The sequence below is a fragment of the Necator americanus genome, chromosome II, assembly GCF_031761385.1.
Source record: "Necator americanus strain Aroian chromosome II, whole genome shotgun sequence".
Lineage (NCBI taxonomy): Eukaryota > Metazoa > Nematoda > Chromadorea > Rhabditida > Ancylostomatidae > Necator > Necator americanus.
In genome coordinates this window covers 35690556-35711177 of record NC_087372.1, presented here as the reverse complement: position 1 = coordinate 35711177, position 20622 = coordinate 35690556, and the positions used below count along the sequence as shown (strand labels likewise).

The 20622-nt window shown below is 35.9% G+C and overlaps 1 protein-coding gene across 2 annotated transcripts; it reads left to right on the top strand.

Annotated features, from left to right (window-relative positions):
• Positions 1 to 6472: 6472 nt before the first annotated feature.
• Positions 6473 to 18452, top strand: RB195_020497 (uncharacterized protein; the record flags this gene model as incomplete). 2 transcript variants are annotated; one of them, XM_064188818.1, is made up of 25 exons in its annotated part: positions 6473 to 6514; positions 6959 to 7080; positions 7459 to 7577; positions 8640 to 8738; positions 9203 to 9306; positions 9774 to 9843; positions 11707 to 11844; positions 11936 to 12137; positions 12445 to 12505; positions 12627 to 12698; positions 13006 to 13094; positions 13295 to 13418; positions 13672 to 13768; positions 13831 to 13973; positions 14192 to 14339; positions 14490 to 14652; positions 14997 to 15106; positions 15166 to 15271; positions 15328 to 15503; positions 15599 to 15669; positions 15754 to 15816; positions 16299 to 16369; positions 17925 to 18024; positions 18107 to 18254; positions 18337 to 18452. In XM_064188818.1, the coding sequence occupies 25 exons, from the start codon at positions 6473 to 6475 to the stop codon at positions 18450 to 18452; spliced, it is 2754 nt and encodes a 917-aa protein (XP_064044698.1). The 2 variants fall into 2 exon arrangements, with proteins under 2 accessions (XP_064044698.1, XP_064044699.1); XM_064188817.1 differs by having other exon boundaries at positions 11936 to 12143.
• Between the last annotated feature and the right edge of the window lie 2170 nt (positions 18453 to 20622).

Sequence of the window (20622 nt, the reverse complement as noted above, 5' to 3'; positions counted from 1 at the left end):
GCTTTCCCGTCCGTGGTGATCACATACCCTGTTGAGGACCACGTCCCGCTTTTTGTAATATCCACGGGACCATCATAAATCGTGCTGACTTCAATGTAATTACGTAGTGTCGTTGAATAAAAATCTCAACGCTGTTCGTTCCAGTGCGTATTTCTCTCAGTGACCTTCTTTACTATACTGTGGCAATTTTTTCCATGTATGCTCCAATTTTCCTCGATTCTATTTCTATTCTATTCATCATTTCTCTTCTTTTCTTTCTTTCTTTCTATTTTCTTCTTTACTTTTTCTCTATTAGTAAAACATCATACGAAATTTACTTTCATCCTAAAGTTTTGCACAACACCAGTATCGTTTCTTTGCTTTCAATTAATAGAACTGTATATGAAGTACAGTTTAAATTTTTTTAGTTTTTTTTTTCTGAGGATGACCACCAGCGTATGGTCTGGAGAATTCGTTTAATCCGTTTAATTCCTTCCAACGTACTTCATCTCATTCCTATTTATAATTCATTTGTTATTTATTTTACTATTTTATTATTTTACCATTTTATTATTTTTAAATTCTTTACAAACCATGTCTAGTAGGTATACTAGTATTGACGTCACTTTTTTTTCTGCTTGAATTAATTTGGGAAAAGAAATTTGTGATCAATAGCTTTTACTATTTACTATTACGTTTACTAATTACTATTTATTATTATTATTTCTTTGCTCAAATATAATTTGTAAAATTCAATTGGAGCCAAATACGTAAAAAATGTAGTGTGGCCAATGAGCTAGCACAAGTAATAATAAGAAGAATAGAAAGATAATAAATAATAAAATAGTAAAATAATAAAATAATAAAATAATAAAATAAATAAATTATAAATGGGAATGATATTCGAGAAAGAAAACTACTGAAAAAACTCAAAACGGTATTATCCACTCTGAGTACAGGTTCCTGATTTTTTTAGCTCTGATTTTCCCCTTGACAGGTTGAGAAACCAATATTATTATTATTATATTAGTTATTTCTAATATTTACACTAATAATAATTATTTCGAATATTATTTCTTCGCTCAAATATAATTTGTAAAAGTCAGTTGGGCCAAATACGTAAAAAGTGCAGTGTGGCCAATGAGCTAGCACATGTAATAATAAGAAGGATAAAAATTAGAAAATAATAAAATAATGAAGTAAATAATAAATAAATTAAAAATAGGAATGATGTTTCGGAAAGAAAACTACTGAATTAGTCTAGACGGTCTTATCCACTCTACGTACATATTCTTGATTTTTTTAGTTCGGATTTTCCCTTTGACCCACTGGGAAACCCGTACGTACGGTCGCCGCTTCTCCTGTCCATTTAGCCGAATTTGGTCGCGTTTAACGGCTGTGGCGCTCGGAGACCGGCGACGCTGATTGTTCGCAGCAGTAGCGGTTTCAAATTTCGCGCCACTCTTCGTGATGACCAACAATCGTTGTCTGGTCGGGGAGCAACATTGAACTGTACAAATACACGAAACACAGTCATCACACACTTGTTCTGACTGCTCTACTGCTCCGCCGACTGATGCCGTCGATCCGGATATGTGTCTGGACCAAACCAACCGACAGATCCGACAAGTTTGAGTGGTTTACGTAACACCGCAGCAGCAGAAGCAGCCGTCGGTGACGTCTTAAGAGGAACGAGGGGTTTTTTCCTCTCGCGTATTTGGAATTTGTAGTCAGGACAAGGATAAACTATGGACAAGAACCGATCGCTTGTTGCTCCGTGGTGTTTGATCGGAAGTGACTGGTTTGTGCCGGCACGGATCGTAGAAGAGCAGCTTCGAATTAAGGTGATCGCCGTGCGGTCCGGCTTCAACTTCAAGTTGAAGTGGTTCGTGGATAACAATCCATGAAAAAGTGGATTTTAATTAGCTGCCAGACAAGCAGAGGCCACTTTTTTCGATTGTCACTTGCTGATTCAAATGTTTAAACAATTCCTCCTTGCACCCATGAAGTGTGCAAATTTATAGGTTGACGTCTATTTTTATCACAAGCACGAATTTTCTTCGAGGTCGAGAACATTCCCGAAAAGAAGAATTCATAATTAAAATTGAAATTATAAAATTATAAATAAAATTAAAATCTAATAAAATAAACAATTCAATACAATGGATGCACAAACCTTATATTAGGGCTTTCGATTTGTATCCGAAGGTGCGGATGAGCTTCGAAAGAGCTGCGGAAGAACCGCAGCCTAGATTTTCATCATCCGCGACGCCGGATATTTGCTGGATTCGTTTTGCAGACGGAAATTGTCGTTATATAATCACATGTTATAGTGTATCGCGCAATATATTATATAGATATCGATTTAATGTTCGGCGACTCCTTTTGGGAAGAAAAACAGCGACGATTTCTGACCTTTTGCGGCTATTCCCTTGTTCCCAACACTAACGACTCGTCTTTTTTCTTGATCAGTTCTTTATTTAATCGTTTTATTTGTTATTTATTATTTTTAAATTATTTTTTTAGCAAAATGCTCTGGTTTAACCCCAACCAAGACAGACATTACTGCTGCGGTAGCACCGATAAAAGTCGGCACATGGCGTTCTTGAGAAACTTAAACAAAAAAGCCTCAATTTCTTTTGTTTACAAATTTTGTTTACAATGAGCAATTTTAGAAGCTAAAATGCCCGTATGCACAATCCTTGCAAGCCTGAGTTAAGTGGACGAGATTGGAGATTGTCCTAGAGCCGTTCCGGACGATTTTTTCTCCTCATAATCACTAGAACGAAGCTGGAACAACTTTTTTCTTTCACGATCCTTGAAGGATGCTTCATTTTTAAGGATCTTCACAAGAAGGAAAAAACGGCACCTTTTCTTCCTCGTTTTTCTAAGAACCAGAGGAAAAAACCACTGCAAACACAACCGAGGGTTAACAACCGAGGTTTTTGCAGACTAACATTCAGAAGAGGAGCTGAGCGGAAAAAACGGGATTGCGGAGGAAAACACCTGCCAGAAATACGCATCGATTAGTAGGTAGGTATTGATTTGTAGCTTAGTGTCTGTTGATGAAAATTCAGAACGGTGAATTTGAAAGAAAAACATCCAAAATTTTCTTCTATCAAGCTAATTTTTCGCACTTTTTTTTGTTTTCAAACTGTAATCTGGCATACCTTTTGCTAAATTCATTAGGTTACGTTTCTGGAATTTCCTCCTCTCAGGAATTTCTGGAATTCTGGAAGATTTCTGGAATTAGGTACAGAGATTAGGTACGAAACTCTGAAGTTTTCTCAGGTATAGTTTTCAAGTTCAAATTTTAACCGATGACACTGTAGGTAGAATTCATGGGAAAACCTAACGGATATCCACTAAACCAAGGAAAATCAGCCGATTCAATGTGATATCATTTGAACGGAAGATAAAACCCCCATTTACCTCTACCTTTTTCCTAAATTTTTCGTAAAATTTCACGTCCGAAGCGTTTCGTTTTTTTTTCCTCAAAGTATTTGTTCAGAGCAAAGAAACACTTTCAGTAGGATACTTGTATCTATGTTCAGTATCTTAATTTATAAAATGAGGGTAATAGAAAAAAGTAACTAAAAGAAAGGAAAAAGTTGAAAAAAAAGAAATAAGGATTCAGCCTTTATTAACGGATCACGTATCCAATCTGAATTTTTTTTCCTTTAGAGGATAAACACGATGGAAATAAAATCATTCCGGACATCTGTCCCTAACCATGCCATCCGGTAGCATTCATAGGTTTTCCTGACGCAAACTCCGACAAGCCGAAACGCTTCTTCGTTGCGACTTCGTTGCGGGACCTAGCCGTTTGTTGGATAAATATTTTCAGTGCTAGAACGGTTGGAAATGTATTTCCGCCGAATATACGTGAAAAAATTTTTGTTGTATAGCAATACATTCAACACATGTCCATTTATCCGCCAGGAACATTAAATCCAGCTGGATAAGCGATACTGTACACGGGCACTAGCACTTTATTCTACTGCGGTAGTACCGCTAATGCTTTTCATATACATATTCTCGGAGGATACTGTATTCATTGTAGCTTTTCGTCACATGAAAGGTGCCTTTCCCTAAATTTTTCTATTCGGTTCACGGTAGAATAATGAAAAAAAAAACAAAAAAAAAGGAAAATTGATGCTACCTCAATTTATGTGGCACCTGTATGCACACCTTATGTAAATAGTGCCGATCTTCTTGTGTACGACAACCATAGAAATTCCTTTTCTGTTTTCTTATACACTGTGATGAGTCATCCGTAAAAATAACTTCCGGTCGGTCTACGAATGTTCTCCGTCCAAAACCGGAAAATCCATGAGGAAATCGAGCCTGTTGCTTTTGATTGCGATTCTATCACGTAGCAAAGTTGATTACCAAGCAATCCAGAAAATTTTCTGACTATAAAAGAAATGTTCAATGAAGGAGACAGCTTTGTCTCGAGGGAAAAAAACTCAATTTTAAAGAGAAATCACTGATACGTTCAACTTTTCGTTTTAAATTTGAGCCCCATTTAGCCGAAAAAAAAGAACTTTACTGGATTTTGAAAGAAATCTGTATTTTCTATGAGTAGTAGAGCAGTGAGATGTAGTAAGAGATCCCCGTCTGCAAGAAAATTGCTGAAAATGTTTGTGAAACCACGGTTGGCTTCCATTCGAAACCACTTCCAGCCCTCGTCCCTCATTCCCTCGTTAGGTACGGTCGAAATCATTTCCGGATTAACCCGTTTTTTTTTCTCCCCGGGCTCGCCGAGGAATGCTCGCCGTCGACTGTTGGTGGTGCGCGTTCAGCGGTTCAGCGCTAATCACCAGGCATTCAGCCGTCGTTGGCCGCCGCCTGACGGCTACCGGACCGTCGACCATATACCGGCCACACACACACACGGGTTCCGGTCCATGGCCGGGGAGGGGGTTCGACGGGTGCTCGCCGGCTCGCTAACCACAGTCGCCACCGCCGCCGAAGTTCCGCCTGTCATCCGTCGTCCGCCGAAAGCAGAGGCGTGACCATCGAGCACTTCATCGTGATGCTGCTGCTGCTGCTGCTGCTGATACTCGATACTCACACCTCCATCGGCGGCGCGTTGAGACCACAAACGATACAAACATGGCGACACTCCATGCACCTCCAATATTGATTGATCTGTTGACAGTAGATCAAGTGTTGTCCAGTGATCTCGATTGGTTTCTGGGTGATCTTCGATGCATTTGGAATGTTCTCATTTTTTGCGCCCGTGTCTCTGCATTGTTTCTTTCTCTTTTTTTTTTTGAAAATAATCTCAGATCATCAAATGGGTGCATTCATTTTCCTCATTTGATCCTTACTGATGATTTTGAGAAAATTGCGGTCACCTCTTTAAAACCTTCAGGCCATGACGCTGCTCCTGTCTATTTTTCCACAAACACAGTGAAATCTCTATCGTACTGTAATATTTATCGTAATGCGGATACGGTAACTATGTACAAAAAGTTTTTTCAACGAGCTATTCCTGCGTTAGGAAAATATAATAAATAGATTCCGATGGGTTAGTAAGTTCAGGATGTTCTTAGATCGGAGTTTGACCTTTGGAGATCAATCGTTCCTTTGTTCTCATCGATCCGACGGCAAATAAAATATTATGTTCGGATATAAAAATGAATAGAAATAGTGAATATAAAATTTATTACAAATTTTGAATAAAATATATGTATATATAAATTCCTTTGGGAGACAGAAGGACTAAATTCTGTGGCGACTCCTCAAAACTTATCCATTGAGTTTAAATGGGTTTAGTAATCATACTTACGATATGAAGGGTTTTTTTTCAAATTTTTAGATAAAATTTTGTCAATGTAGGTTATTATAGAATCAGATGCAATTTTTGTGGTGCTATACAGTAGAAAGTGCAAATTTTCAAAGTTGAATCAATTAATTTTAATTTTATTTAGTTGAGCTAAAATTTTAAATCCAATGAAAATTTCCCAATTTAGTGCAGTTTTTTTTTCAAGGCCTCGTTTTGAGCAATCACTAAGCATTCTGGGTAAGATTTTAACAAATCCGTCTATGTTTATGGCTACTTATTACTGGAATAATTATTGATTCCAGAGTAATATATACTGCAAACGTGTTTATTTGTTTATTTTCTTAGAGTAGGAGTTGCGTTGAAAAAGCAGTAAAATAAACAAACAAAATAAAAGAAGGGAAGATGAGAAAATGTTTTTTTCTATGAGCTTCTGCGATTGTAAGAATTTTCCACAAGTAATCCTTGAATCTTTGCTCTGCCTCAAGTTCAAACATTCATGATGCATCTCTTTGGATTTCTTTTCTTTTTTCGTTGCTGTTAAAATGATTTCGTGCTATTGTAACTTTGACATTTTATTGTTCCGTCATTTTTTTGTTACCGTAACTATTCTAGTTATAAAATTAGACCATATTTAGAACATTTTTTTTCAGTTTTCGCACTGCTAGAGGTTTTTTTTTTCATGAAGCCACGATTGAATGAATGAGGAGGGATTTAATTATAGTTTTGGCAGCTAGCTTTCAGGTAATATCTTTTTTCTTTCCTATATTTATAGACTTGGGGTTTTAAAGGAGTTATTTCGATGAAACTTTCTTTAAAAAAACAAAAAAAGAGGTTTAAAAGGTCCAACACCGTGCCTATGGTACAACTATGTTTGACTGATCGATTTGCCTTGAAACGTATTTAATCAGAAGTAGTAAAAACAGAAAAATATGATCTTTATGAGTTTAATTTTGATTAATTGTCGCTTTCACTTCCCTCCTATGTTTTTTTACTGTGTTTAATTTTTTTTTTCTCTGAAAATCTATGTACATTTCATTGTGCTGGACAAATTTATATTTATTGGTGGCGGACAAATCTTTAGTACGCGATAAAATTTTTCAGCGACTTAAATTTTTGGAAAATTTTAGAATAAAGCTTTCTATACGAAAATCGATGCCGAATTCTGTTTGATTGTGTTTTTCTCAGCTGGTTTACTCCTCCTCTATACTTGTTGATTGGTCAACAAACATCGTACCGGATTCGCTTGCCTATGTACTCGATTACGCACCGGCCGTTGGTAGCCCACCAGCGGGATCCACACTTGGAAGGTAGGTAGAGGACAAGTTTTTCTCAGGTGTTAAGAAAACTTTTTTTTCGAAATTTCTACTTTACACAGAAAAATAGTCGATTCTAGCATTTTATTTTAGGTATATAATTTTTCTAGAAAATAAATGTAACCTCCGTAAATCATGTACTTAGGGGTTACATTTATTTAATATTATATATTATAGTAGTGATTATATATTTGTATTTATTTATTGTTATATTATTGTTTTTATTTATTTATTTATTATATTATATATTTATGGTGGTGGTTTTTTTTCGTGATTTAATGAGATTCTGTGTGGATTTTTTCCACACAGAATCTCGTTAAATTTTTCCTGGAAAATCGATCGACTCAGTAATCAATATATTGATCGTTTCAGCTTTGCTACACATGTTCAAATCAAAGACACTATACCAGCTTGTGAATATACGATATATTTATCCGCAATAATGCCAGACGGGACAAGGAAAGCAGTTATGGAAAGAACCCTTTATAGTAGTAAGTTTTTTATGTTTTTTTTTCCTGAAAAAGTATACAATTGTTTGAAAATAGCACCATAATTCGGTTGATTCCTCTTTTGACTCTGTTAATCTGCGCGGAAAACTGCAGCACCCTCCACCCACTAAAATTACCTAAAATAGGTTGGTCCTAGCGCGGAGAAATTTCCTCCTATAATTCGTGATTTGCGAGATACAACTAGTTCAAATCGTAGGAAAATAGGTGTTCATAGATAATAATCATATAACAGATTCATAGAACGAGATAAGATTTTAGCTTCTATGAGCTTTCCTACATATTGATTGGCGTGGGAAAATTTGTTGTTCGGAGTTGATATGCTTAATTTTTAGTTCTTAGTTTTAGTCTTTTTTTTTGATTTAGCTCCTTAATAAGGTTTTAGCTCTGGTTAACGTTTTTTTACGTTAATTTTTAAGATATTTTACAAATCGAACTATATTAATATCGCCTGTGTTCGACACATAAAGGACGCATAACAACTCGCGCTTTGATGCCGGTTAGGAAAATCCCCCAAGCAAAATGCCGGTTAGGAGAAGATGCCGGTAGGGAAAATCCCCAAAAAATGATAATGAACACAGTAGGATCGAGACGACGACGACAGACATATGTAACTTAGTAGAAATGCAAAAAAAATGTGAGAGGAGCTTTCCTAACCCGTTCCTGCGCACTACGCAGCGCATCGAAATCCCAACGGCGCATGTGTGTGTGTGTGTGTGTGTGCTTTCCATGAAACACTGACGGTGGTCAGTAGTATTTGCTGAAAAGATTAAGTTGGTTCGCAGATCGTTCGTTGGTGGATTGTCTTGTTCGTAGAACATTGACATTGTGTCATATGGCACAGGCACTGGTCAAACAATCGCTTTTTCATCGAATCCGGTTCCATTGGGAGACAAAGGAAAAAAGGAAGAAAACAGATGAAAGAATAAAGTGCAACGATGTTCAGGAGTAGAAAAAAAAGAGAAAGAACCCGAAGAATTCAGGAATACAAAAAAAAGAAAATTCGAAAATAAAAGAAAAAGAAAAAAAAACTTGGATTCTTTTCAGGTCCTGATCCACCAATTCTGGATTCAATAGAAACTAAGGAGCATGAGGCGATTATTTCATATTTTCCACCAAAGGAGGCTAACATAACTTTTCATATCGGTAAATTGTCTTCTTTACATGGTTTTTTCAAAAGAAAAAAGGGTTGAATTAGAACAAAATAAAAAAATGCTTACGTTTTTCAATATTTAATTATTAATATTTTTAGTTTTTGAATATTTCTGACCTATGCTCTGTAAATAACCAGGTTAAACTTGTAGATACAGTAAAAAAAACCTACAGTACTTCTAAGAGGACATGCAGTTGCACTTTCTAGACACTTATTTGGTGCAAAAATTAGCCGCTGCTCCAATCAAATTAGCTAATTTTTCAAAAAAAAGTTAAATAAATAGCTAATAATTAAATAAAGTAAAGAAATAATAAATATAACAATAAATAATTAAATAAACACTTCAGAATAAGTTCGCTACTAACGAACTCTGAATAAAGATTCAGTTCTCTTGTCCTTTTCTCTTCTAAGAATTTTTTTTTTCAAAAAATGTCCTCGTGAAGGAATTTTTATCCAGAATATTATCCGGAAGACCAACCAGAATACGGGAACATAATTGAAACGAAAGCATCGTTGGTGAAATTGCGAGGTTTGGATTCCGGAACGTTTTTTCGGATAAAGGTGAGTGAATCAAATGAAACCCACTCAGGGGATACTCCTACTAAATGCTTAACCGATTATTACACGGATCATCATGTAAAATGGAACATCGTTTGAAAAATTCATCTGAATCGCTGCGATGAAAAGAATGACTGAAAAAAAAGATAGAAAATGAGAAATAATATCTGCCATAAACAGTCCTCTCATAACTTTTCACCCTAGTGAAATGTATATGTACATCTATTAATCCTAGAACGAGAACTATTTCTCGACTCTAGCGGTCCCGACGAGAATTTCGGACATCTGCTTTTTTTTAAAAAGCTTCAGTAACCACAGTGAAATTAGAGGAAAAAAGTTAAATTTAAAATAAATTAAACAAATTAAAGTAGTAAAACTAGCTAATATTAAATTTAAAAAATAAGTAGTTTTGGGTGTAATTTCCGTTGCATATTCCCTCGAAATTTTCAAATAATGTAAAATTTGTTAAGATCAGAACCATCTACAATGGAATTCCATCTTTGGAAATGATCGAAACTAGTTTTCGAACGGAAGGAACACGTAAGTGCTTTGATTTCAGAGTCACATCGTCTTTTGTAACTTTTTTTTTGTTTTTTTTTTACCGTGTATATTTCATCCTCAATTTCATGGCCTGCTCCTCCTTCTTCAGTTAAACTTCCTCAGCTACAATGTATTTAATGAATTAAAGTTTCCATACGAATTCTCAATTCAACTAGAATTATTATTGTTGAAAATTTCGAGTTTTTTCTCCGGAGAAGAGCGAAACTTTTCCTCATCAGCGAAAGAATTAGAAATGGGTTGAGCAAGTGTCAAACATGTTCAAATAGTTTTGAATTTCTGCTTTTATTTTCCTTTACAAACAAAAACAAATTTAATAACACATGTGAACACTTTCTAAATTCTTAAATTTTCCGTTCATTCCTTATCTTGGTATAGAAAAGCCTTTGAGAACAGTTTTCTCCTAAATATATAGCAAAAATTTCTGAATAAAAATGTGAATAATAAATATGATTATTGATTAAGTGGTTGAAACGAGAGTTTTTGCTGTATAACTTGTTTACAATAGGTAAATTTAATTATTTTATTGTTTTCTTCTCGCTGCTGAGGAATTTTCACTCTTCAAGTAGCGAATGGCTTCAAAAAAAAAGAACGGAAAGAAACTTCTTTTATTTTATCTCTTCTTGTTCTTTCTTGTTTTTTTTCTTTTTTATTCTTGTAGATGTGTTCTGCGAATCTTGAAACGAGAAGTAAAAAGCGCGCCGGTCCGAGAAAGAGCAACTAATGCGGCTGATCGCAGCGTTCATCGCTGCTCGCGATCGAAACAATAGCGATTTTCGGGCGGTTCCTCCGCATTCCAACGCAAACATCAAACATTTCGGTTGCAATTCGAGAATAGAGCACGAATGAGAAAAAAAAAAGGCTGCTCGGATGCACTAACAAAGACAGAATATTCTGGATTTTTCTCTGTTAAAAGGAACAAAAAAAACGGGACAGAAAAAAAACTCTTTTAGCTTCTTCTGGCACCGATCGCCGTATTCCCGTGCTCAATTGAATTTTCAAAGTTTGTAAGCACAGTGTAAATCAGACTTTCAGCATAGATTTAGTTCTGACCAATCAGCAACGAACTATTGTCACGCCTACTTGTTCGCTAATCGTCCAAACGTTTCTATCTCACCGTAACTTTTTCTTCCAGGTACCCTAGATAAATTCAGCTGATTTCGAGGAAAAATAAATTAATTAAAATTGAAAATAAATTTTATATGAATAAATTTCCGAGAACATCATTCATCGAGTTATATGATTTATCGCTGTAACATTTCCCTGATCAACTCTTGTCTTTTAGCCATAAAGTTTTTTTTTAATTTTTTTCTCGCAGTTTACTGTATTTGTGCATCGAAAAAACCATATCGCCTGGTCACTGTATTGTAATCAAAGTCGGAAAAAGGTTGATCTTATTTTGTGAAACGTTCAGCACGAAATCTCGTCCATTATGTACTGATACTGTGTTACCAAAACTCTTGAGCCCGTTCTTAAAAAAAAACAATTTTTGCGCAAGACCTGTCTGAAACATCTTCCTACACTTAAAATAATCGGTTTCAAAAAAATAAAGAAATAAATAGTGAATAAATAAACAATAAATGATGAATAATGAATAATAACAATAACAAATGAATGTTAAATAAATAGTACTAAACAATAAAGTAGTGAATTTGAAAAAATGGAGAAATAAATATTTTTTTAGCCGAATACGATTATTCCTACTCTGGAAATGATGAATAATTTATTCCTACTCTGGAAATGATGAATAATAAATAATAATAACAAATGAATAGTAAATAAATAACAATAATAAGTGATAAAGAAAGAAATTTTTAAAAAAAGTGGAGAAATAAATATTTTTAGCTGAATACGATTATTCCTACTCTGGCGAGGTGTTTACCGTTCGAACCTTGCCGCCTGGATTCGATCTAGCCACAACGACCGTATCCACCGATTACGACTATTCTTCGGAAGCGGTCGACACAAAGAATGAAACCGAACGTAAATACAAACTCCATTTTCACGGTTTTCGAGAAAGATGGCTAGAGCGCAGACGTGCAGAGTACCAGTTGAATACTTCTGTATTTTTAAGCGCTGACTACATCTCCAACGACGGTTACCAGTACAGTGGAGAACAGTACACGAGTGCAAGCCACGCCCACAAGTACAGTTGTCCAAATGAAAGCGATGAAGAGCACCGCGGAGAGCATTAAAACCACAACAACCATCCCAACTACAACCACAACCACAACTACAGTAACCACGCCCACGGCAACTGTCACGACAACGACAACGTACAGGTTTTATGTGGAAATTAGTATTATCTATACTGTAGGACAAATTGCAGTAAATAAATACTAGTAAATAATAAAGAAGGAAATTTAAAAAGTGGAGAAATAAATATTTTTAGCCGAATACGATTGTAGTAATAATTAGACAATAATAATGATCATAATAAGCGCTAACTGTACCTTGAGGGAAGAAATATATTCTTATTTTATGTGTCATGTCCAGAAAATTCCGATTTTTTTCTGCAGTTGTTTTCTTTAGATTTCTCATCAGTGAAAAAGTCGGAACTCTTTTTTTAGTCGCTTTTTTCAGATTTGTTTTGGCTACTTCGTCGACAAAAACGCCCGAAGTTGAAAACATCGATGAAAACGAGGTGAGTGTAAATGATTCGACCATATAAAAGTTTTTCCTCCGAATTTTCGACAAAAAATCGGAATTTCAATGTCTTTTACGTCATTTCCTGGATAACAAAGGCACGTATAATTTTTTTCCAGATACTATCAATGCGTACCGCCGTCAAAAAACCCAAAGAACAAGTTATTGACACAGGCGACAACGGAAGTGAGGTAAATAAATCACGGGTCATTTTTTATCGCTGTGAAATTTCTGGAAAACTTCAACGATTGCAAACTTTTGAAGAGCATAGCGAGGGCACATAGATAGTAAAAAATTCTCTTTTTTCCTCACAGAAAATAGTTGAAATTTCTTTTGCGAAATTTTTGTTGCTGGACAAGGTTCTCATGTCTTATTATCGTAATATTTTTGTTATTTTTGGGTAGAGTATACAATATATAAAAGTAATATAAGATATAATACATATATATATATATATTGAAAAATATAAGGATATAACGTATATTAAGTATTTTTCAGGAAAATCAGCCATTACCCGTTGAACAGATGACTGCGGAGTTCGGTGATCCAGATTCGATCACCATGAGTCCAGAGGAAAATATGATACGGTAGTTGTTTGCAAAGTTCTACAGTTGCATTTTTCCTTGAAAGAGCACTAGAAAAAAAAATACCGACGTTTATTTCCTCCGTAATGTGCAAACATAGAAATCTGCGACAAAAACCACTCAGAAAAACTTTGTGGCAAAGAGTTCCTCAAATTTATTATTGATTTCCTAATGACAAATCTAAAAAATTTGAACTCTTTCAGACTGGATTGGTCGGTGCCAGACGGTTCACTGTGTGATGCGTTCCTAGTCAACTACACGATTCTCTCATTAACTCGTCCGAAATCCTACTCGGTCGCTACTGTGGACGAGTTCACAGTGATAAAAGTATTTTTACATTTTTTTTTCGAAACGTATCGTAACTATCCAAAAACTATTTAAAGTCTTAAATGCCAGCAGTGGACATAAAAATTAGTTACTGACCAATGAAGCACTTGAGACGGTGGGCGTGGTCTTTTCGGTACGTGATTGGTGGACTATTTCCATCTATCATTGCTTTCGGAATTTTTGACTTTTTTCTGGTTTTTGTTGGGTTTTTTAAAATACTTTTTTTGAAACACTTAACTGTGCATTATTACAGTTTTTCGCCAACCATACTCTTGACATTCGAGTTTTCTGCATGTTAGGTGGTTCTCTATCAAAAACCTGGTGGGCCCATAGGACTGGCTACATGACAAGTTCGTGTGTATCCTTATTGATCCGTTCACCAATCGATTCGAGTAACGAGTTTTTCTTTAAGGTCCCCAACCAGTGCAAAGTGTCCGAGTGCTTTCGTCTGAAACGGACGAGTTTTACGTATCACGGATATTAGTGGATTGGTTCTGGCCTGTTTATCATAATTTCGATCTTTATAAGGTCGTCGTCGAGTACGGTATCGGCAAGGTTCGTTATTCACTTCATTTTCTTTATTTATGTTTTTTGTTTTTTTTTTGTTTCTCTCCCTGCGTCTCTTCCCATTGGACCGTACATTACAATGCCTTTCTCTCTACGGAAAAATTGAAGTGTTTTTGGAAACTGTTGCTCAAATTCCCCTCTAGGTCGTATTAGTTACTAAGAATTTGGTGTTCTGTGTTCAGCTATTGATTTATTGATCGTTGAAGGCACAGCTAAAGGAGGTGGATGTAAATGAAGCGGGTCCAGTACTATTGGATAAACTCGAACCCGCTCAAACGTACCGTATTGCCGTAAGAAACGAATCAATCGAATTGGGACTCAAATCAAAACCATCAGAGATCGAAAGAATCACTCGTATGTGCTGCGATTTTTCCTCTGACTGTGCAATAGATCGATTCATTGATCGATTTTGATTGAAATGAAACTAAATTAAGAGCAATAACTAATAGTAATAATTAATTTAATATTAATATTAAATAAATAAATAGGTTAGTTTCTTTACAGCACCTCTCATTTCTTCTACACTATATCCTGGAAAAATCACTTCAACGGCAATCAATATCAATTTTGGCGAATCAGATCTGGAACAAGGTCGATTTGATCACTACGAGCTGATATTCACTGGGAACAATAAGAATATCACAAAGCGGATCGATATTAATCAGGAGTAAGTAGGACTTGTGAAAATTTCATAATAATTACAGGTGCGAAAACTGCGAAAACAGGCACGCAGACAGACAGACAGACAGACAGACAGACAGACAGACAGACAGACAGACAGACAGACAGACAGACAAACAGACAGACAAACGAACAGACAAACAGACAAACAAACACAAACACCGCTTGCCACCAAGCTCCAGAATGTAATTCAATCTCGAGAAGTTATTCGAATAATTTACAAGCACTACATTTTCCATTCGTTAAAAATGATGAAACAGGAATTTTCTAGTAAAGACCAGTTTTCGCTGTTTTTTTTCCTACATTTCTTGATAAGTTTCTTTCTTTCAGAAAATCGTTGACATTCACCAAACTGATCCCTGGAAAAACATACGAATTCTCTCTTTATACTGTATTCAAAGGAAAACGAAGTCGTGCTGTGAAAGAATCTATCACAACTTGTTAGTCTTGAGAAATTATTCAGAAAAACTCCTAGAAAATCAATAACTATCGATTTTAGACCCATTAAAAGTGAACGAGTTATTTCCCGTAGTGGGACGTGAATATGTGATACTGTACTGGGACGTGGAGAATTTCGCGGATAGTGATTGTCGGTTTCGCTTAAGGTGGTGTAGCTAGCTATTTGTACACTAAAATTTATCGATTAAACGATTTGATTCAGCTACAATGCCGACCACGTGCCTACAGTATCCGTGGAATTAAAGGACGCAAGTCGCCACCGCTTTGTCGGTCTTGAAGCGGATGTTTACTACACTTTCACGATCACGGTGATTATGGGAACGGGAAAGGCGGCAGCGGAAAGTGAAAGTGAGATGATCACTGTGTATGTGCCAAAAGGTGAGCAGCGTTTTTTTTTGGTGATGGTCTCGAAAGGAAAATAGGAAGGGGACAGCGTGTGGCGCGTGGCTACAGTAAACCGGAATCGTTTCCAGGACATTTGACACCGTCCGTAACTCGACTCGGCAGTCGTGAGCTCTCCGTAACATTCGAAAATGACCATCAGGTAAGCGGTGAGGAGAAGAATAATGTTGAAGCAAGCTCGCATTGCACGTTAGTGTCGGTTGTGTGCAAAATTTCGTAAATTCAGGTGTTTTCGCCGTTGAATGGTGCAATCAGCAATATCGCTGTGATAGTATCGGATGATACCGAGGTGAGCACGACAAACATAACAGATTAAGGGGTTTTTTGTTTTTTTTTTTTTCTTCACTGGAAATTCTGCTATATTATTTTCTAAATTTACAACTTTAGCCACACTTTTTACTCCAGAATTTTAACTTTCTCTCTTCATATCCAGCCTTTGTTCAATTTTTTAAACCCCTTGACGACAGCGCATTTTTTTTTGGGTATCTTACGCCAATCGACTTTTACAAGCTAATTTGATCAAGGAAATAGTAATAATAATAATAATAACAATAATAATAAAAAATAATAATAGTAATAGTAATAACAGTAATAATATTAATACTAATAACAGTAATATATCCGCCAAACACAAAAAATCTTTCAAAAAATTGGAAATAATGGTAAATAACCGTCAAAAAGTGTGCTGCTCACTGGTGACCCGTGCTGTCTTCGAATGGTTGAAGTTATTTATTTTTTCTTCAAACAATATGAACAACTAGAGAATTTCAGCTGAACGACGACAATTACGAGCTGAAGTCGTGGTTTGAAGTGAGCGATGAGGACACATGGGGATCATATAGGTATGCCACCAAATATTTGCTAGATACATAGCTTTTAGCCCTGAAAATCAGAGAAAATTCGAGGAAAACGAGTGAGACGGGATGGAAAAACTATTTGAAACTGTGAAGAGCTCTCCAAATTTCCCCAGAAAAGCAAAAAATATTGATTTGGACTGAATTGCTTGCTTTATTACAAGGTGAAACTCAAATCAGTGTTGTAGTAATTTGTACGAAGCTCAGGTTTTTTTTTTTTTTTTTTTTTTCAACAAGGTCACCTGGAGCCAATTTTTGTTGTTGTCCACCACCGGAATTTTACTATCGAGGCTTCAAATCCTGTAGTATGTCCATATTTCAGTTCGGATATGAAAATCCGGGTCTAGCCAGCCCAGTAGGTCACGTCCCGGATCAGATCCTTAGGGCCGCGAATGTTAGGCGCTACGAACCTGTTGGTTACCTGATCGTGATCGTAAAACTTGAACGATAAGAAATACCACGCAAATGTTAGAGACACAGAGTAAATAAGGCCATTAGAAAATGCTTCATAAAGTCGTTTCTCTTGATTTGATCGATTATTGATTGATTTTTCACGGTCGTAAGTGTCACGTGGTATGCGGCCGCTCGGGCCCCACCCCGTTTGAGTTCTTTGATCTGATCAATCCCTGCACAGCAGCTGATGGAGATCCCCACTGTCAAACGCTGTGAAGGCTGTCGTCGCCACTTTTTATTTTTTTTTCGACTGCTTTCAAAGAATTTGAAACGGACACGATCTCCTTCCTGTTTACATCGGAAGCATCCAGTAATCCACGTGAGAAATTTTCACTTTTTCGGATGTGAATTTCGGGAAATCCGCTTTATTTATGCGGTTTCGTGTTGTTAAACAAGATCTTGTTAATATTTTTATGTTATGACTCCTAAAATAAATGTTTTAAAAAAATAAGAACAAAAATAAATAAAATAAGATGTAAAAATAAAAATAGCTGTTCCAAAGTAAAAGTTGGTTTTCAAGTTCAATCACTTTTCATCCATTAAGGGAAAGGGAACACATGTTGCGGGTGTGGCGGCCATACGGTAGGTCAAAACTTCAATCAATATCACTCAGGATTTGTACGTCATCACCAGCTTCGACTGAATTACTGCTACTCGACTTTGTTATTTCATGCATCAGTTAGAAATAATAGAGAAAATATGTTAACAAAGTTTTTTTTTTCTGAAAATGTATAGGATTTCAGAATATAAGAATAATTCATTAAATTGTTTCTAACGAGATATTACTGTATTTTCCACCGAAAAAAAAAAACTGAACGTCTAGTAAATTCCAAAATAAATCGAATAAGCAAGAAACGATCGGGTTTGTACGTACAGAAAATTACAATACAATTTACTTAATTATTTATTTACTTATTTACTATTATTTACTTTAATTTACAATACAGTTACAATTACAGTGCAATACAATTTCTGCGTGTTTTATTGCTTGCTTCAGTATCTTGACTTGTACAGTATCTCAGTAGCTTCAAAAACTATGTAAAAATCAATACTTTCTTTCGTTTCATTTGTCAACAGTGTATACCTGCAGGGCATCCACATCCGATTGGAATCCGTTCGTGAAAAATTCCCGAAACGCTACATTCACTATTGGTAGTGATGACTGTAAACGTCGTAGTCTTGATGAACCGGTACAGAGCATTTTCAGATCATTTTTAGCATCGTTTCAGATCATTACAGTATTCCACAGTAAAAAAAATCCAATATTTCCAGTACTGTAATGGTATTCTTCGAGCAAATATTGACTATAAAGTAAAACTTCGTGCCTACATGGATAATAAGGTAGCAATGGAAAGCGATTGGTTCTCTATTGACGGTTCAGCCGGAGGGGACGGTTCGGCGGAAGATGAGGACAAGAATGGTGAGCGATATGATCGATAATTGATCGATAGTACAGTATTCTTGTGCATGGAAGTGGTAGTTAATCCAATTCTTCTCTTCAGAACGACGGCTGCCTTGTCATATGTATTTGAATGGATGTCCAAGGAAGTCCAGTACTGAATTGGATTCAATGGCTGCATACTTCTACACCACAACATTATTCTTACTACTTTTGTAATCGATAAGGGTCCTACAACGACCTTGATGTCCTTTAAAGTCAGACGGAATCTCTGAATAACGCATCGTTATTTCGGCAACTAGCTACTGTATTCATTCCTTCACATGCCAACGGCATCAAAATGCTTCATTCCTCTTACCTCACCGCCTCTGCCGCCTATCTAACACGGTTTTTCTCAATCACGTAGTCGTGTCACGAAATACGCTCACCGCCCGATCGATAACGATCAATAAACAAGCCTTAACAAGCATTGCGCTTAGCCTAATCATCATCGTTCGAACAGTATTCAATTTAGTCTAATGTCTACATATATGTATAACTAATGCTTTACCTCAATGCTCTGTGATTTTGCCGTGAATTATAGATTATGGGTTGTTAATGCTATATCCAAGAATCGATCAATAATTGATTTGTGGTTCTCTGTTGCTTCTATTTTGCTTTTACATATGAAATAAATAGTTGAATAGGTGATTTTTTGGTCCCGTAAGGGTTTTTATTCTTGCTGTCATCAAATCGATTTAATTCTTTCATGTCTGAGTCGTGTCCTTGCATCATGGAGTAAATACATGTCTAATAAATGAATAAACAAATAAATAGTAAGTAACACAACAATAATAATAGAATGCATCAATAATAACAAATAAATAAACAAACATTATATAAAAAACTATATTTTTACTTGACCTGTGCAGCTGTAACTACAAATATTTGTACTGTGGTAAATAAATTTAAAAGCTCATAAATTTGAGACGTTGCCATTTCCACATCGTTTTTTTTTCTTTTACATTTCTTCGCTAAGGTGTAAATTTACGTTTCATCGAATTCTTAAAACAAAATCCCGTCAAGAATTTGAATTGATGCTATCGTAGAGCGACTAAGTACTGCTACTTTGGTGGATTTCTCTTAGATTTTTTTTTTGTGTTTGACTTCCGGAGGACAAGAAAATTCTGGAAACTTACGAAAAATTATACAGAGACGATCTTGAATGTAATAGATTAAAATGCAGGGCAGCGAATAGAAACGTATGGGATTTTCCATTTGAAAAAAAAAATCTTAAAAGAGAGATATCTGTGAAAAGATATTTTCCACTGAAAACATGCAACATTCGTGTCGTTCTTCGACCGCTATTAGCGGTAGCCATCAGGTGACATAACAATCGCAGAAATATTTTCGAAAAAAAAAATGAGAAAGTAAACAAGAAAATTCACGACCAGATTTCATTATGTCACGTGTTTTTGTGCAAAAAAAATCACAAATTCGATCACACAATAATAATTACATGAAAACTAACAAATTCGAGAAAAAATAAGCTTGCGCATAATAAAAAAAAGTGCGCGTCATAATAAAAAACTTTTTCCGATTCCAATAACGGATATTATATGTGCAAAAATAGGATCTTGTACATATTGTGCAATTACGGCCAACACACACAGATGAAATAAATTCGTTTTGTTTTTGTTCAGCTGCAAATTCTGCTTTCTCGAATGTCAATTAAAAGCATCACTCCACGAATCTGAGATGGTACGGGTTTCAGGTGGAATATTCGTATGTGGGATCGTAGATTATGGAGAGGGAGGTGATTCTGTCCATTTCTTCCTGATTGCCGTAAAAAACAGCCCAGAAGATGCGGCGCGTGCACAAGGCTGGCGCGCCCCAATCGAACTCGTCGTGGAAAATAGCGCGCCAGAACGCCCGAAGCCGCATCTTCTGGGCCTTTTTTTACGGCAATTAAGAAGAAATGGACGGAATCACCCCCTCTCCATAATCTACGATCCCGTATACGAATGCTCCACCTGAAATTCGTATCACCTCAGATTCGTGGGGTGATGCGTTTAATTGAATTTTTTGCATGCAAAAAATGCAGTTTATTTTTATTTATTTTTTCATTTTTTATATGCACAAAATGTCAATTTTTGCCAATGTGAATGTCCGCTCGAGAAATGCTCCTATAACCTCGTGGATTGTGATCGAACAGCTGTTCCTAACTACTCACTCACTTGGATCCCCTCGTTCACATCTGCACTGGCCACCACCATCATCTCAACGTAGTGTAATGCTTCCTAACGCTGTTCATACATAGTTTAATTATTGATCGTGTATCGATTTTCTAGTTTTTATTAGAAAAATCGACACTTAGAACTATCCCCACAATTTCTAGCGCTATTCAGAA